This window comes from Mirounga leonina, unplaced genomic scaffold (genome assembly GCF_011800145.1).
Source record: "Mirounga leonina isolate KUSES-001 unplaced genomic scaffold, KU_Mleo_1.0 Mir_104, whole genome shotgun sequence".
Taxonomy (NCBI): Eukaryota; Metazoa; Chordata; class Mammalia; order Carnivora; family Phocidae; genus Mirounga; species Mirounga leonina.
In genome coordinates, this window is record NW_023270231.1 from 6,225,780 (window position 1) to 6,244,858 (window position 19,079).

General features: G+C 42.4%; 1 protein-coding gene across 1 annotated transcript in view; it reads right to left on the reverse strand.

The window, feature by feature from the left end:
- Positions 1-19,079, reverse strand: part of ATP10B (ATPase phospholipid transporting 10B (putative)) — a 113,636-nt gene that overhangs the window by 53,430 nt on the left and 41,127 nt on the right. The window contains exons 6-9 of the mRNA XM_035013732.1: positions 16,870-17,001; positions 13,214-13,341; positions 11,376-11,628; positions 10,055-10,293 (exon numbers count right to left, since the gene is read on the reverse strand). Of these exons, the coding sequence (XP_034869623.1) occupies positions 10,055-10,293; positions 11,376-11,628; positions 13,214-13,341; positions 16,870-17,001 (752 nt within the window). The remainder of the gene's footprint in view (positions 1-10,054; positions 10,294-11,375; positions 11,629-13,213; positions 13,342-16,869; positions 17,002-19,079) is intronic.

Sequence of the window (19,079 nt, forward strand, 5' to 3'; positions counted from 1 at the left end):
CAGATTGGATAAAAAGACAGGACCCATCCATATGCTGTCTACAAGAGACTCATTTTGAACCTAAAAATACATCCAGACTGAAAGTGAAGGGATGGAGATCCATCTTCAAAGACCTCAAAAGAAAGCTGGGGTAGCAATTCTTATCAGACAAATTAGATTTTAAGCTAGATGTAGTTAGAGACACAGAAAGGCACTATATCATTCTTAAAGGGTCTATCCAACAAGAAGATCTAACAATTGTAAATATCTACGCCCCCAACATGGGAGCAGCCAACTACATAAGCCAACTGTTAACCAAAATAAAGAGTCATATTGATAATAATACGTTAATTGTAGGAGACCTCAATACTCCACTCTCAGCAATAGACAGATCATCTAAGCAGAAAATCAACAAACAAGAGCTTTGAATGACACACTGGACCAGATGGACCTCATAGATATATAGAATATTCTGCCCTAAAACAACAGAATACTCATTCTTCTTGAGTGCCCATGGAAATTTCTCCAGAATAGACCACATACTGGGTCACAAATCAGGTCTCAACTGATACCAAAAGACTGAGATTATTCCCTGCATATTCTCAGACCACAGTTCTTTGAAACTGGAACTCAATCACAAGAAAAAATTTGGAAGGAATTCAAACACTTGGAAGCTAAAGGCCACTCTGCTCAAGAATGTTTGGGTCAACCAGGAAATCAAAGAACATCTTAAACAATTCATGGAAACCAATGAGAACGAAAACACATTGGTCCAAAACCTATGGGATACTGCAAAGGTGGTCCTAAGGGGGAAATATATAGCCATCCAAGCCTCACTCAAAAAAATAGAAAAATCCCAAATTCACCAACTAACTTTACACCTTAAAGAACTAGACAAAAATCAACAAATGATGCCTAAGCCATGCATTAGAAGATAAATAATTAAGATTAGAGCAGAGAACAATGATTTAGAAACCAGAAATACAGTAGATCAGATCAACGAAACTAGAAGCTGGTTCTTTGAAAGAATTAATAAGATCAATAAACCACTGGCCAGACTTATCCAAAAGAAAAGAGAAAGGACCCAAATTAATAAAATTATGAATGAAAGGGGAGAGACTATGACTAACACCAAGAAAATAGAAATAAGTATTAGAAATTATTATCAGCAACTATATGCCAATAAACTGAGCAACCTGGATGAAATGGATGCCTCCCTGGAAACCTATAAACTCCCAAGACTGAAACAGGAAGAAATTGACAACCTGAATAGGCCAATAACCAGTAAGGAGAATGAAGCAGTGGTCAAAAACCTCCCAGAAAATAAGAGTCCAGGGCCTGATGGATTCCCTTGGGAATTCTACCAAACATTCATAGAAGAAATAATATCTATTCTCCTGAAGCTGTTTCAAAAAATAGAAAAGAAGGAGAGCTTCCAGACTCATTCTATGAGGCCAGCGTTACCTTGATCCCCAAACCAGGCAAAGGCCCCGTCAAAAAGGAGAATTTCAGACTGATATTCCTGATGAATATGGATTCCAAAATTCTCAACTAATAGGATCTAACAATACATTAAAAGGATCATCCACCATGACCAAGTGGGATTTATCCCTAGGATGGAAGGTGGTTCAACATTCGCAAATCAATCAGTGTGATAGAACACATTAATAAGAGGAGAGAGAAGAACCATATGGTCCTCTCAATTGATGCAGAAAAAGCATTTGACAAAATACAACATCCTTTCCTGATTAAAACTCTTCAGAGTATAGGGATAGAGGGAACATTCCTCAAGTTCATAAAATCCATCTATGAAAAACCCACAGCAAATATCATCCTTAATGGGGAAAAGCTGAGAGCCTTTCCCTTAAGATCAGGAACATGACAAGGATGCCCACTCTCACCATTATTGTTCAACATAGTACTAGAAGTCCTAGCAACAGCAATCAGACAACAAAAAGAAATAAAAGGTATTCAAATTGGCAAAGAAGAAGTCAAACTCTCTCTCTTTGCAGATGACATGATACTTCATGTGGAAAACCCAAAAGACTCCACCCCCAAATTATTAGAACTCATACAGTAATTCAGTAATGTGGCAGGATACAAAATCAATGCACAGAAATCAGTTGCTTTCTTATATACTAACAATGCAACTCTAGAAAGAGAAATTAGAGAATCGATTCCACTTACAATAGCACCGAAAACCATAAGATACCTCGGAGTAAACCTAACCAAAGAGGTAAAGGATCTATACTCTAGGAACTACAGAACACTCATGAAAGAAATTGAAGAAGACACAAAAAGATGGAAAAACATTCCATGCTCATGGATCAGAAGAATAAACTTTGTTAAAATGTCTATGCTGCCCAGAGCAATCTATACCTTCAACGCCATCCTGATCAAAATTCCAATGGTGTTTTTCAAAGTGCTGGAACAAACAATCCTAAAATTTGTATGGAATCAGAAAAGACCCTGAATCTCCAAGGAAATGTTGAAAAAGAAAAACAAAGCTGGGGGTATCATGTTGCCTGATTTCAAGCTATATTACAAAGCAGTGATCACCAAGACAGCATGGTACTGGCACAAAAACAGACATATAGACCAATGGAACAGAATGAGAACCCAGATATGGACCCTCAAGTCTATGGTCAAATAATCTTTGACAAAGCAGGAAAAAACATGCAATGGAAAAAAGACGGTCTCTTCAATAAACTGTACTGTGAAAATTGGACAGCTATATACTGAAGAATGAAACTCAACCATTCTCTTACACTATACACAAAGATAAACTCAGAGTGGATGAAAGACCTCAATGTGAGACAGGAATCCATCAAAATCCTAGAGGAGAACATAGGCAATAACCTCTTTGACATCGGCCACAGCAACTTCTTTCAAGATACATCTCCAAAAGCTAGTGAAACAAAAGCAAAAATGAACTTTTGGGATTTCATCAAGATAAAAATCTTCTGCACAGCAAAAGAAACAGTCAACAAAACAAAGAGGCAACCCACAGAATGGGAGAAGATTTTTGCAAATGACACTACAAGACAAAGGGCTGATATCCAAGATCTATAAAGAATTTCTCAAAATCAACACCCAAAAAACAAATAAAAAATGGGCAGAAGATATGAACAGATACTTCTCCAAAGAAGACATACAAATGGCTAACAGACATGAAAAAATGTTCATCATCATTAGCCATCAGGGAAATTCGAATCAAAACCACATTGAGATACCACCTTACACAGCTAGAATGGCAAAAATTGACAAGGCAAGAAACAACTAATGTTGGAGAGGTTGTGGAGAAAGGGGAACCCTCTTACACTGTTGGTGGGGATGCAAGTTGGTACAGCCACTTTGGAAAAACTTTAATTTCTTTCCTCAAAAAATTAAAAATAGTTACCCTATGACCCAGCACTTGCACTACTGGGTATTTACCCCAAAGACACAGATGTAGTGAAAAGAAGGGCCATATGCACCCCAATGTTCATAGCAGCAATGTCCACAATAGCCAACCTGTGGAAAGAGCCGAGATGCCCTTCAACAGACGAATGGATAAAGAAGATGTAGTCCATATATACAGTGGAATGTTACTCAGCCAACAGAAAGGATGAATACCCAACTTTTACATCAACATGGATGAGACTGGAGAAGATTATGCTAAGTGAAATAAGTCAGGTAGAGAAAGTCAATTATCATATGGTTTCACTTATTTGTGAAACATAAGGAATAGCATGGAGGACATTAGGAGAAGGAAGGGAAAAATGAAGGGGGGGAAATCAGAGAGGGAGACGAACCAAGAGAGACTATGGACTCTGAGAAACAAACTGAGGGTTTTAGAGGGGTGGGGGATAGGGGGTTGGATTAGCCCGTTGGTGGGTATTAAGGAGGGCACATATTGATTGCATGGAGCACTGGGTGTTATACGAAAACAATGAATCATGGAACACTACATCAAAAACTAATGATGTACTGTATGGTGATTCACATAACATAATAAAATTAAATTAGAAAAAACAAAACAAAACAAAAACTTCTTCATTAGTATATTTCAACCCAATCATACAGCAATGCATTAAAAAAAAAATAAAAAAAGAATCTCTGCAAAGGGCCTACTTCTCTCTGGCACTGGCTGCAGGCCCAGCCTGCAGGTGTCAGCAGCAGATGTCAGTTAAGCTTTATCCAGTCACCACAGACTGATTCCACAGGGCAAGGTTCTTCATGGTTCCCTTTGCCCACAGCTCACTGGTTTCCTGTCTGGCCCATTAACATTTAGGAACTTGGTACTTAGGACACTTAGAGAAAGCAATGCCCCCACCCACCTCTGGGCCCTTTAGCTAGTCTATTTCTCTGAAGGAAAATAAATATTAAATTGTGGGTTACCAGGTTGTTCAGATTAGAGCTTTGTGGCAGCCAGGCACCCAACTGGTTGGATTTCTTTCTGCTGCAGAACACGTAAATCTCATACAAACCTTCTTTGACGAAGGTGATCTTGGACCTCACACTCTACCCTCAAGGATCCTATTATTATCATTAGATTACATTTATTGACAACTTACAACAAAGTCAGGTGCTTTGCTAAGTGTGTTCATGTATATCATTTAGTCATGACAGCATTGAAATAGCTACTATTATTCTCCCATTTTAATTATGAGATAAATGAGACTCACTGACTTTAAATAACGTGTCCAAGGTCACAAAATCAATAAAAAGAATGGGTCTTGGATCCAGGTTTTCCTCCTGATACCAACACCTGAACCCTTAAAAACAATGCCAGCACTTTCCAAACTTTAACATGCACACAAGTTAACTGGGCATCTTGTTTAAACTCAGATGCTCATTCAGCGAGTTGGAAGTGGGGCCTGAGCATCTGCATTTCTACAAGTTCCCAAGTATGCTCATAGTGCTGGTCCCAGGACCCCAGTTTGAGTAGTGATAATTTATACAGCCACTGTGTGCTATATGGCTGAGGTGTGTCCCACCCTGAAGGCTAGGGAAAGCAGGCCAACCTCTAGTCTGCTACTCTCTTCTCAGTTTTAATGATAACTCACTCAAGTTCACATTGACAACTATCACTCACTGGGTATAGCAGTTTGCTGCTATTAGGAATCCACAGAGCCAGCAGTGGAATTCAACAGGAACCCTGGTGCCTAGCCTGGAAGAAAAATCTTTGTGACTTGGTTCTTCCCAGGCCTCCATCTCCTCAACCTCTCTCCAACCTCCATCTTTTATTCCAGCTGCTCCTCAAAACCCGTTTTTCATGTCACTTGCATTTCTCACCTCTCCCCACTAGATGGTCTTCTCTTTGCTCTGGTTAGCTTTTAATTTTGTCTCAAATTCAGCTCAGGTGCTAACCCTTCCAGGCAGCCCTCTTGAGGCCTCATCTGATGCAGGTGCACCTCTTCTGGGCTCCTACAGCACCTCTGCCCTCAGCACCAAGAGGAGTGTTCTATTGGCACTGGTGGTCTTCTCTCCTCTCTTTTGGGTTTATCAGGGACAAGGCCCTATTAAACCTTATATCCCAGTGTTTAGAACAGTATATGCCATATTGTGGATGCTTACTCGATGTTTGACAATAAACGACAGGCTATTCCAAAGAAATAGATACACAGAATTGGCAGAAGTGGACAGAAGCAGATCCTTCTATTTGTTGTTGGTGAGTGTCTGAACTAATACAACCTCTTGGGAAGTATCAATCAAAATAAAAAAGATACACACAATTTAGCAATTATGTAGAATGAATACTATAGAAAAATACACATGTATAAAGACAATGGCTCAAACATCCAACGAATTCTAACAGCCATTAAAAAGAAAAGATGAGGCAGCTCTCCATTGAATATCTGTCTACATCTATGAAATATTCCCTCAGATTCACTAGGTAAAAAGAAAAAACAAAGTCCACAACAACGTGCAGGGCATGCTAATATTTGCAGTAAAGGATGTGCTCATATGTATACCACACTCGTATGCTCCTATATAGGTGTCTGGGTCATAAACAAGAAAATTCAAATAATGGTTGTCACTGGGGTTGTGGGGAATAGAAGAGGAGGGAAGGAGACTTATTTTTTATCATTTGACCTTTAGTTACTTTCTACCGCTTAATTATGTGGCTATATCACTATCGTGAAAACAAATTTTCCTGGTTGCTGGGGAGCTGGAGGCTGACCTATGGTTTAGGAGAGTGATGATTTTGCCCAGGCTGAGGTTGTGACCTAGAGGACGCTGCCTCTCATTCAGGAACTGGGAGAACCCAATGTTAACAAATATTTGCTTAAATAGAAGCACGTGGGTTGTTAAGATAAGCTTTTCCCAAAAGGGACAGAAGCCCCAAGGAAAGAAACTAAGTGGCCTAGCAATAAGGGAGTTTTCCAGATCTTGCAAGACCCCACCCCATGCAAACAGGGTCACTGCAGCTGGGTACCACCCTCGGGTACGCTGGAAGTTAAGGGAAGCCCCTCGGGTACCCTGGAAGTTAAGGGAAGCGCAGCTGATACAGGCTTCATCTGTTCCTGCCCTGTGTCGTCACATTACTTCCAAAAAGATTTTGAGTGCTTGGCTAATTAAATCAGGACTCTTATCTAACTTTTGAGTGGGAGTTTGTATCTGTGGGCTGTCCTCACCAGTCTGGAGCAGACGAAGTGCTGCACATATCTCTTTCAAAGAAAGGAAGGAAGACCAAGACTAAGGAAAGGAGGCAGAGGGCCAAAGACACCTCCTTTACTTTTCTCTATTGCATTCTTTCCAGACAGGTGGGAGAGGCCATGCCTACAGAAGGAAGTGGTGGTGCCATCTGGAGGAGCCTAGTGGCCCCAATGCAAATTTTATGATTAGGAAGATATTCTTTGGTCTGATGGTTCTGGAAAACCTTTTGTAAGTGGCACTTCTAAACAAAGACTCTCTGCTCAAATCTTGGCTTCTTACATACCAGGGTGGGGCGGGGTGGGGGTGGGGGGCATTTCATTTTCTATCTGCCAGTACTCAAACCCTGGCTTACAACTGACCACTTTCCTAAGGGTATTATCCCCACCCTAAAGCCACAGATTTTATAGCAGCCAATTAGGCGGCATTAACCAATACTTCCTTGTTCTTTGTAGTAAAAGAAAAAAAGCCAGCTTTTGTTGCTGTTAGCCTTGATGCTCATTTTGTTTTGGGTTTAGGGCAAAGTTCCAAGGAAACCAACAACCAGCTTCTTTAGAATGTGGTAGGGGGCGCCTGGGTGGCTCAGTCGTTAAGCGCCTGCCTTCAGCTCAGGTCATGATCCCGGAGTCCTGGGATTGAGCCGAGCAGGGAGCCCGCTTCTCCCTCTCCCACTCCCCCTGCTTGTGTTCCCTCTCTTGCTGTCTCTCTCTCTGTCAAATAAATAAATAAAATCTTTAAAAAAAAAAAAAAAAGAATGTGGTAGGGTGTTTGCTCTGCCAGGACTTGGCATTGTGGAGGTTTTAGAGGCAAGTTCTCACTGATTTACAAAGGGAAGGTAAAGAGCTGGTGGTGCCGAGAGATTATTATCCAACCAGACAGGATGCCAGATGGGCAGGTGAAGAGGACACAAGCTTGGAGAGCCTGCCAAGAGTGGGTGGTGGCAGGAGCCAGGAGGTCCACCTGGGCCTGCCCCAGATATTCTCTATGGACTAATTCAAGGATCTGCCACTCCAGCCACAGATATTTTATGGGTTAATGTCAGAGCCCTTTAAGGTAGCCTAAATCACCCCCTTCAGCCAATGCCTCCCAAGCTATAGAAAATGTCCATTTGAGCCAAATCGAGATTATTTCCTAGTGGGGCAATGCTATGCTTAGAGAGGTTCTTGATCTTGTTGCTCACTAGAATCATCAGAAATAAAAAAGATGAATGCTCAGGCCCTACCCTAGATCAAATCTACCAGAATCTCAGGGGAGAGGGCTTGACATTGCATTTTATGAAAACTCCCATTTCCCATGTCATCAGATAGGAACATTTGTACAAGTCAGACAGCTTTCCTTGAGAAAGATTAAGACTTCCACGAGTTATCTATCTAGAACACATGATTTTAAGAATTAAGTCCTCAAAATAAACTCATGAAACAGAACAATAATCCTTCTTTAAGATGAAGACATTGAGGTTCTAGCTCAGTAAGTTGACCAAAGTCACAGAATAGATGAAAGAGCTGAGATGAAAACCTGGGGCATTTGACCCCAAATGTACCTAATTTATAGCTGGAAGGGACCTTGCAGGTCAGCATAGACATCATGCTATTTAACTTTTAGAACAGCTGGTGATAATTGTAGGCCCTAGTGATAGATAGGCCCTGAATAAAAGTTACACTGGCTGGCTCAGGGCTGCAGTTTTCCTGGGCTACTAAGATTTGTCAGGCTGAACAAGGGGGAGCAAATCTGTGTGTTCCAACTGAGATATATAAAAGAAAGCTCCCTGTTTCCCTCTCTGTGTCTTGGGGGAGACATTCTCAGGCACATGGGATGCCCATGGCATCCAGAACTGGAAGGTTCCAAAAGACACATGTAGTGCAAGACTTAGAATCTGTGCCTGGTGAGAATTCACTAAATGCATTGTTCAAATATTTAGGTAAAGAGCTGGAGGAAGAGCATTACATTCAGAGGGGACAAAATTAAATTGAAGAAGAGAAAGATGCAATAATATGCATGTTCTGTTATCTTACCTGAGAAAAGAAAAAAGAAAAAAATTCTTCCTAAAGGCATCTATGGATCATTCCTCTTGTATGTTTATGAGCATCATATATCTTAACACATGGCTAATGTTTTATCCTTGCTAATGTTGCATTTCTCAGTGTGGTAGTAACATAAGAGAGTTAACTTTGTACTCACCTGAAGTTAAATAAGTAATAACCCAGAACACATAGACTCACAGCATTTCTTTTCCGTCAGGATCAGAAAACACAGTCTTGGGTTATAAAAACTATGTAGCAATATGGAAAATGCTTTTGATATTATTTGAGATTAAAAAAAAACCCCACACATTTAATTTGTAGGTACTATGACTGCAAAAATGTTAAGTATATGTAGTTATGTGTGTATTAATGGAGAAAATAAAAATTGGAAGGAAATTCATTATGAGGATAATTTTGAAAATCTAATTTTCTAATAATGGGATAAGAGAATTTCCATCCTTTCTTAAGATGTGGGTCTTGTTCAAGATAGCTGGGGCTCCCTGCGGTCTTTTCTGTAAGTGCAGAAGATTCTAGATGATATGTTTCTTAGAGAAAGAACATGGTGCAGAGGAAAGTAGAATGGGACAGGAATCAGAAAGCTCCAGTTCTAGCCTTGCCTTCTAGGGAATGCTGTGTAATCTTGGGGAAGAAACTAAATTTCTTTACATGCCAGGGATTTAGTGATAGCTGTACCATTGGATCAAATGTGAAGGAAACATATGCAAAAAGCTCCAGACCAAAGTTGCAAGGTTGAATCCCCATAGGGGCCAGGCAATTAATTTAGGAGTATTAAGTGTGCTGGGTAATTTTGACATAGATGTTCTTTGCTTTATAACTATTTAAGATTCTTTGATTATCACAAAAAAGTATATTCTTCCATTACTCTTGAAGCCTGCAAGCCTTAAGGCCCATCTTGTTTTTGCACCTTATAGAAACATGGGCATGACAACTATTTCTCTTTCCTTTAACTGTATTTTGGAAAAGCATGCATCATAGACATGCTGCTGGTTCTCAGTTCAGTGATGGGGGTAAACAGAGAGGAAGATAGTCTGTGATGAACAGAAGACCACATGCCCAGTCTAAGGAGCATCAACTCCATCATTCAAGCCAATTATCGCCTCAAGGAAATGTTGGCTAGTGTGGAGAAATTTTCCAATTCCTTTTTAAAAAGAGAAGCCAGAAATCTATGTTTATATGAAATCTCCCAATTTCTAAACACTGAACATTTAAAATTAACCAGAAGTGTATATGCCTAATAAAACACATAATGCAGATTGCGTATAAGACCAAGGGCTACCATTTTGAGAGCTCTTCAGGATTTATATAGTCTTTTCTCTTTCATACCCCAGAGCCCCCTCCCATCTATCCCCAAAAGAGGCCACTTACAACTTGAAGAGTAAAAGACAGGTACTTACTATGGAGCTGCTGAAGGCCACAGGAGGCTGTGAGCTTTCACAGTGCCCCACAGACCTTTGTCGGGAGTGGCCCTGGATGGGTACCTGGGCACTGTGGCACCTCCTCAGAGGCTGGGCCCATCTTTGGCCCCTCAGTGTTGCTGGGCCCTGAGCCCATTGGGCTGGGAAGGACAGGCACTGGTACTGGGTCCACTCTTCACTGTCTGAGTCAAGCTCCTTTGGGGTCTCTAGTCGCTTGGCTGCAAGAAAGGAGTACTGCTATTATACCAGGCATACTTTGGCCAAGTCACGGTCTGAGGGAATCCCAGACTCTAGGGGTGGAGGAAAGAGCACAGAGTAAGAGCACTTTGCTGCTCTGGAGCATGGGCAACTGGACTACCTCGACTGGAGAAAGAGGAGTGCAACTAAGGTGCACAGATTCAAATCCAGCTCTACTACTTCCTAGCTATGTGACTGAGCTTTGACTAAACGTGTGCCCCTACCTAACTCATAGGGTTGTTTGGAAGACTTGATAAAATAGTGTGTCACAGTGACTGATATACTCTAATACTGGTCATGGTAGTTGTTACTATTATTAAAAAGAGATCAGAAGCTCCCGTGTAAATGGTTACCACCATGGCAAAGGTGATTGGGCTACCCATAATTTCTCCCCCTTTCTTTTTCTCCATTCCTCCCACTCAAAAGAATGAATGCTGCTCTTTTGAGAGTTTCTGCTCTCAGTTAGAAAGCATGTGTGGTGTGTTTGTGGTGGTGATGGTGGAGGGCTGCTGAGGAAATCAGGTCAGCTTTACAGGCCACCTTCAGTCCATGTGTGATGACAGTCCAGGCATTGTTCAGCTATACCTCCGAAGTCAAAGCTCTGCCTCAGTAAAAATCCAAAAGATCAGTTAACATGGAAGGCTTTTCCTGGATGTATTGAATCTGATCATACATCTACACTGAGGCCTGTCCTGACATGTCATCAGGTAAAGTGACCCCCAAAATTCTTAAACCTTGGCTGTATAACTGGTACATAATTTGGACATGTCCCCAGTCCATTCCCGACAGATAACAACCCTGTGTCTAAATGGCACCAAAGACCGACTGGAGGGCTACCACACAGGAGATCACTGATAGCCTTTGCGAACAAAGGAAAGTTTATAGGTGGTAAGAACACAACTGATCTAGGAAAAGGAAGCCCACAGGGATATAGGAAGCAATCTGCCACAGAGCCAAGAAACCTCTGTGGGGAGCCAGGAAAATGTCTTTCATTACCATTCTTTTAGGAGAGCAGGGTGATTCATTTAGAAAGAGTGGTGAGGGCCTCTGGGAACCCTCGTACCATTTTCTTGGTGAGAATATTCGCTGCCCATGATAGTGCAACGCCGAAAGACCATCTTGTTCTCAGTCAGTGTCCCCGTCTTGTCAGAGAAGACATACTGGATCTGACCCAAGTCCTCAGTGATGTTGAGGGCTCGACACTGAATGGACAAATTGGTCTCTTCATCATACAGGTCAAGGTCATTGTGCAGGAAGAAGACTTGCCCAAGCTTCACCAGCTCAATGGACACGTACAGGGAGACTGGGATCAGCACCTGTGGGGAGATTGATTCCCACAGTGTCAGACCAGGCCAGTGCCCTGTCTCAGAACTCTCACCAATGGGTAGCAAAGGCAGTTAATGGAAAGCTGAGGTCAGCTCACATGATGGACTTTCTCTGAGAAACTAAAGGTCAATGACTTCATGCCTCCCTTGGAATTCTTAGGGGCATCTGAAAAAAAGGTGCCTTCTTCACCCAGGGAAGTCTGGTAAGGAGTACGCACTCACCATTGGTTGTTTAATGACTGAGTGGTTAGGGGGTGAGGAGCTCTAGTGCCTCTGTCCAGAGTTTCCTGATGCCTCTCAGATCTCTATACCACCAAGTGCTCTTTTATATGTATTCAGACCCATTGTTGATTACTGTCTCTGATTCAATACCTAATATCTTCTGAGTGCTTGCTGTATGTCAGATCCTATGCTAGGTCCTGGAGATGGCAGCAAGCAGAACAAATACCTGGCTTTGAAGACCTCACATTCCGGTAAACAAATAAAGAAATATATATCGGGCAGTGTAAAAGAAAAGTCAAGAGGTTAGAAGGTGGTGACCGGAAGGGATTCTTTTATAAACCATGACCTTTGAGCAGAGACCTGAAGAAATGAGGGTGTGAACCAGGAAGTTATCTGTGGGAAGAGGAATATTCTGGGCAAAGACTGGGGTGGGAGTGGGCTGGGTAATTGAGGGGAAAGAGTAAGCAGGTCTTGTATGAATGAGCAGGAGATGGCTAGGAGATGAGGCCAGTGGGGAAGTCAGGGTCCAGATCATGTAGGGCCTTGTTCACTGCCATAAGGACTGTGGATTTCTCTTCGAACAGATGTGAAACCATTGGAGGGTTCTATGCAGAGGAAGAGTATGGTCCAACTCACATTTAAAAAAGATTACTCTGCTAAATGAATGAATGAACTAAGGACTGAAAAAAGTTTACCTGTAAGAGGACAACAAAACACCCTCAAATACAAGAAACTGAATGTAAATGGAGCTTCATGAAAACAAAACTGCAACTTCCCTCATCTTTTCATTGACTGTACCTCCTTACAGAGCCTGAAGAGTTTATTCATCTTTTTATTCCTACTGCCCCTTTCTTGTAGGTGCTCTGTGTTTTGTGTTTTCTCCTCTATAGGGCCAGTTGTGTTTTTTCCCTCTCAATCTATCAGATGCTAAAACACTAACCTGTGGTTTCTTTCTCCCAATCCTTAGGGCTTGACAGTTCTCTCTAGTTCTCTGAGCTATTTTATCTTCTTCTGTTCCCAGGTCATTAGGATTTTACCTGTTCTATTATATCTGGCAAAGGGGCAGGTACACTTAGATTACTACTATAATCTTACTCTTAAATAGAAAAGCCTGATAAATATTTTCCTTCACTATTATCTTGGGGGCAAGGTTCCTTCCACAAGGTAGGGCTGGTCCTGACATTACCCCGAATGTGAGGACTTTCAAAGGCTCACAAGAAAGCAATGACCATTTTCTCATCTTAGTTCAGTTAGTTCTTTCTTGGGGCCAGCACTGCTTTTTCTTTATTTCACAAAATTGTGGAGGTATTGGTCACAGGTCTTCTTGAGCCCCCAGCTAGGGAGGGCTTCCTACCTGGAGCAGGATGATCATTGTAAGGAACATGTAGAAGCCTCCAAGGGCAAGGGGAAGGAAGCTGCCCTTGGCATCTGGCACATCGAAGGGAGGGTGTTCTTCAAAGGTCCCATTCCAGAGGCAGTGACCTGAGAGTGGGCAAAATCAGAGATTAAGCAGAATCCTCACCTAATTCTATATTAGTCTAATTAAGGGCTACCAGCCCTTAATTTACTCCTGGAAGTGACTGTGCTTTGGAGGATCCCACCCTTATTCTATACAGCCTAGTTCTGTGTGTATATATTCATCTAAAGTGGTCCTTTGCATACCCTACATTTCAATCCCTTGATGGCATTAAAGTCTGTCTTACTGTGAGGAGACTAGCATGGGGATTGCTTATATTTTGATGAAGTCCTGTTATATAGGGATTGGAAAGAGGAAAGGAGACACAAGTTCTTTTCAGTTGTGTGGCAGAAAGTGCATGGCTGGGGACCTTGACAGACCCGTAAGCTAGCCCCTCTTCTTCCCCCATGCATATACCCATCCATCCATCTACCCATCCATGTTTTCACAGTTCATCTATCCATCCATCCATCCATCCATCCACCCATCCATCCATCCATCCACAGTTCATCCATTCACACACCATCCACCCATATCTCTGTTAACCCACTCTTTCCTGCTGCCCTCCCTCCCTCACTCTATCCAACATTTATTGATTCAGGAAGGAATCAGTCTCATCTCTTGTCTTTGAGGAGGTCCCTAACAAGTCAGAGACCAGATGTAAAGGGACAAATCCCACACAGTGTGAGAGGTACTATGCAGAGTGTGGAATGCTATGAGAACTCACAGTAACATATCCAAATGCAGACTGAGCCCCATTTCCTTGTCCGCAGATGGGGATAACCACATTCATCACTTAAGGATTAATAAGAGGAAGTGCTACAGAGCTTTCTGAATCTCAGTTTTCTCATCTATCAGTTAGTAATAATACCTCCTCTGTAGGGTTACAGTGAAAATAGAATAACCAAATGTGAATAATGCTCTCAGCCCCAGGGTAGGAACTACCGGGAATAAAAAGCATAGGGGTGGGACACCTTGGTGGCTCAGTTGGTTAAGCAGCTGCCTTTGGCTCAGGTCATGATCCCAGGGTCCTGGGATCGAGCCCCACATCGGGCTCTCTGCTGAGTGGGGAGCCTGCTTCTCCCTCTGCCTCTGCCTGCTGCTCCCCCTGCTTGTGCTCTCTCTCTGTTAAATAAATAAATAAAAAACCTTAAAAAAAAAAAAAAAGCACAGGAGATGCTGCCCTGTCCCCAAGATGCTTCTTTGCGCAGGAAGTTTGGCCCAATACCATTATACACGGCAGAAGAAAGGAGACTTACAGACATGAGGTTATTTTAAAGTAATATTATAGAGCAAATAACTCTGGCCTTCAAGGGAACCAGGGAAGGCTGCATGGAGGAGGAGCCCTTGAGGGGTCCTGGAAACCAGGAGGGTATCAGGTGATCAGAAAGGCCTGGGGAGGGCATTCTGGGCAAAGAAAAAAGAAACATCATCTTTACACAGTCCAAGTAAGCATGTGATAGAGAACTCTTGAATGACACTACTTGAAAGCTTTCACAGCGGGGGCTGTGCTTTAATTAGGCACCACCGGAGGCCTGTCACTGTGTATGAGTAGTGTTTCTCAGACAGCATACAATTCTGCCCCTCCCTGTTCCTGTCTCAATTTATTTATTATTTTGGGCAATCTGCCAAGCAGATTGTGGTTTCCCTATCTCACTGTGTGACCTTTTAATCATTAACTTCCTTTCTCTAGAGACATAGTGAGATGATCTCAAATGTCCTTTCCAGCTCTGATATTCCCTGAAAAACCTGTTCTGAAGCAGAGGCAATAGTTCCTGCAGTGTCTCTGAGGTATGCAGGTAGCCCCACACGGATTGTGTTATTCCCCTACTTCACTGGCCCTCTGGGTGTTCTCCTCCCAGCTGCAGGCCACCCTCACCTGGAGTGCCATTAGACACATCTGGGAAGCTTGCTTAAAAACCTCAGGCTACTCACAAAACTAAATCCCACTGTCTTCACCATGGTGGCACACAAAATCTCCCTGGGCCCAAGAGGTCTTATTTTTTCAGACACAATCTTCCAAGAACAGTGATGGGCACAATTTCTGACCAAGGCAAGTAAAGAGTAAACACCATTGTCGCCCACTGGTTTGGGGTCAGCAGGGGGTTCCGGACTTAGCACATTAATTTTTCCTCTTGTTTGTCCCTGGTTCTTTTTGGGGTCTCCTTTAAGGTCCTGAGGACCATCCTTAGAGAAAGTAGATAAGAGGAAGTGTCCCTCTTTGCCTATACTCTGAGAATCAACTTAAATGGCTCAGATTATTTGTGTCTATACCTCCTGCAGCTTTCCACACTCAGCAGTTATAGAACATGGCTGCAGCCTGGTTCTAATCAGGTCTCCATGCTAGGCTTTGCTCTTGCCACACCAAAGAGCCAAATGCTCCGTTGCATAAAATTATTCTTCCTACCACTGCGCTTTGCTTGTGCTGTTCCCAGGGCTAAGAATGATCTCTCTCTTTTCACAGCTGCCTCATTCTGCCTCTGGCATCTACCTCCTGTGGTGAATGACAACTGTATTCAGGGATCAGCTCCATGTACCTCTTCAAGGAAGACTTCCTCCCCTGATGCTCTCATATTACTAATATTAGGGTGAATAATGACCTCCTCCAATGTTCGCACCCTAGTTCCTTGGCCCCATCAATATGCTATCTTACATGGCAAAAGGGGCTTTGAGAATGTGATTTAAGTTAAGGGTCTTGAGATGGGGAAGAGTATCCTTGATTATCCAGGTGGGCCCAATGATGTAGTTATAAATGTCCTTATAAAAATGAGGCATAGGGAGATACTACTACAGAAAAAGGAAAAGGAAGTGTGAGCAGAGATTGGAGTAATGCACTTTGAAGAAAGAGGAAGGAGTCACTAGAAGCTCAAAAAGACAAGGGACAGTCTCCCCTCAAAGCCTCCAGAAGGACTGAGCCCTGCTGACCCTTGAACTAATCCAGTGGAATTAATTTTGGACATCTGACCTCCAGCGCTATAACAGAATAAATGAGTATTGTCTTAAACTGCTAAATTTGTGTTGTCTTTTTATAGCAACAATAGAAAACTGAGGCAGTACTTGCATGCAGCCCTTACTGTGTAGGACAGATTCTATCAATTCTGTTCATGTGTTGGACTTCTTCCTGCTAAACGATGAGCTTTTTAAGGAACAGTCCTCAGGCTAATTCATCTTTTTATTTTCTTATGCTAAGAGAGTGCCTGGGTTCAGTAAGTATTTCTTGGAGAAATAAATGATAGATGATATTCCTAATACTTAGAGTACATAATACTTTCAGTAGGTTTTCATAAGCATTTTTTAAAAAGTAATCTCCGCCCCCAACGTGGGGCTAGAACTCAGGATCCTGAGCTCAAGAGTCGCACGCTCTACAACTGAGCCAGCCAGGTGCCCCCACAAGCATTTTTATTTGATTGATATCCTATTAAAATACAGAGTGGGATTTATTTTTTATTAACTCTATTTTATAGATGAGGAAATTGAGACCCAGAGAGCTGAAACAACTTGCCCAAAGAAACAGAAGTTTACAGTGGTTTTGTTCTTTCCAGAACATTCCATACCTACAGCTCCAATGAGGCACATGAGGAAGAGGAGCCCAATGCAGAAGAAGATGTCTGTGTTCATGCGCCGCTCAATCTTGCTGCGTTTGTACCGTGGGCCGCTGTTGTTCAGCATGGCTTTTGTCTCGTGGCCTTTGAGAGAAAATGAGGTAGTAAGTCTTTAGCATCTGTTTTCCTCTGGCCTGGATCATATCCTTAGCTCTTCTCACAGGAGCTTACAGTAGAAGAGAGGCTTCTTCCTCTAACCTAAATCTTTCATGCCTCAGGGAGACTGCTGAGAACAGCTGTAGAGGCCTCCCACAATTTGTCACCATGTGTTTACTGAGCATCACCTCCACACCAGACACTCAGCTACTCAGCACAGGCTGTACACTGCACAACTCAAGAAACAACCTTCATTCTGTAGTTGTTGTAGATTTATAGGTTTAACATGATAAATTTCTGCAAATGATAGTAAGCTGTCTGGAGGAGGGGCTTTTTTTTCTAATTTGCACAAAGGCACTGTTATGGGCTAATGGTAGGATACAAGGATGAGACAGATGACTCACATTTTGGTGAAAATATTCAAGAAAGTAAATAAATAATTACAGTTAGTAATAAGTCCCATGAAATAAACAATGGGCTGATAAATAAGAGATGGTGGTAGAGAACATGGTCAGGGAAGGCTTCTCAGAGGAGGTGACATAAAAGGGACATCAAAAGGTAGAGAAAAGAGTTGGGAGAACATGGTTTTGGGCTTGGGGAACAGTACGTGCCAAGGCCCTGTGTCAGGACAGTGCCTGAGGCCAGTAGTTTTCATTCTTGTTTCTTTGCCTAAGGTGTTGGTGTTGCTTGTAAAAGAGTGGTAGGGGCCAAAGGCCTCCATCCCAGTATTAGCCTTGAGCCACTTTACACTTATCTTGGAGTTCTGCATAAAATTTTGTTCAAAGAGAGGACAACAAAATTTGAAAACTACCAATGTCATCCAGTCACCCTTGTTCCAGTTGGAGACCGGGGACCAAAGAGTAGAAGGGACCTGCCCAGAGGAAAGAGCCATACTGAGAGCCCAGGATTCTGATTCCTATTCTTTCTCCTTCTACCAATTCATGGTACCCAGGCCATACAGCTAAGAGCTGAGAGCCAAGCTGAGATTTTGTCTTTAGACAGAGCCTGTCCTTTGGGGCTGCTAAACTTAAACACCATGCTGTATTCCTCAGCAAATTAAAAAAAAAAAAACACCACATATTTGCTGTGCAAAATTAAAGAAAACCAATATATCAGCACCAGCCGTGAATGGCTTTAATTCTCTTTAGTTGGTTGCCTTGTGGATTTAAAGTGGCAACAAAACAGCAGGAGTGAGCAAACTCTGGGCTTATTAATCAGACTCAAGTTGCTGTAGTTGTGAGGGGGGTTTCCACAGCAATGAGCACAGACTGACTGCGTTCATCAGCACTGTGGCCTTCCCACCTGCTTCAGGCTCACCTCATGTCAGGGGTCCTCGGACCTCCCTCTTTTTCCACCTGCTCCTCACCTTCTGACATCCCTCTGTTTTTGGTAAATGGTGGGCTCACAGGGAAGGCAGTATGGTGTGATGGTTGGAATTTGGTCTCTAGAGTCAGAGCTTATCTCTGTAGAGACTTGACATTGGGTTACAAGGAATTAATCTCAGGAGACAAATGACCTTGGGTGAATTAATCCCTTTGTACCTCAATTCCTCATCTGGAGAATGAGAGATAACAGTTGTGTATGTGTGTTTGGGGCAGGAGAGTGAATTAATATACACACAGTACTTAAATTACTTCCTTATACACGGTAGGGGCTCAATAGATGTTTGCTGTGAGGAGCACACACCTTTATGTTGGATCGCTTCCTTCTGGGAGGCTCACTTTGGTCTTTTTGGGTCTTTGACTCTGAGGTGCTCCTATTTTGTTTATCCATATTATCAGAGAAGAGAATATGACTCTAGGTCAGTTGCTTCCAACCAGGGGTGATTTTACTCCCCAGGGGACATCTGGCAATGTGTTGAGAAATTTTGAGTTGTCACATCTTAATGGCATCTTGAGGTCAGGGATGCTGCTAAACATTCTACAGGCAGCCCCCAACCACAAAAAACAATCTAAAACAAAATATCAATAGTGCCAAGGTTGAGAACCCCTTGCTCTAGATAACTATACTAAAACAATCAGTACCATTTTTGTACACTTTTTGAGACCTAATATGTGCCAGACACT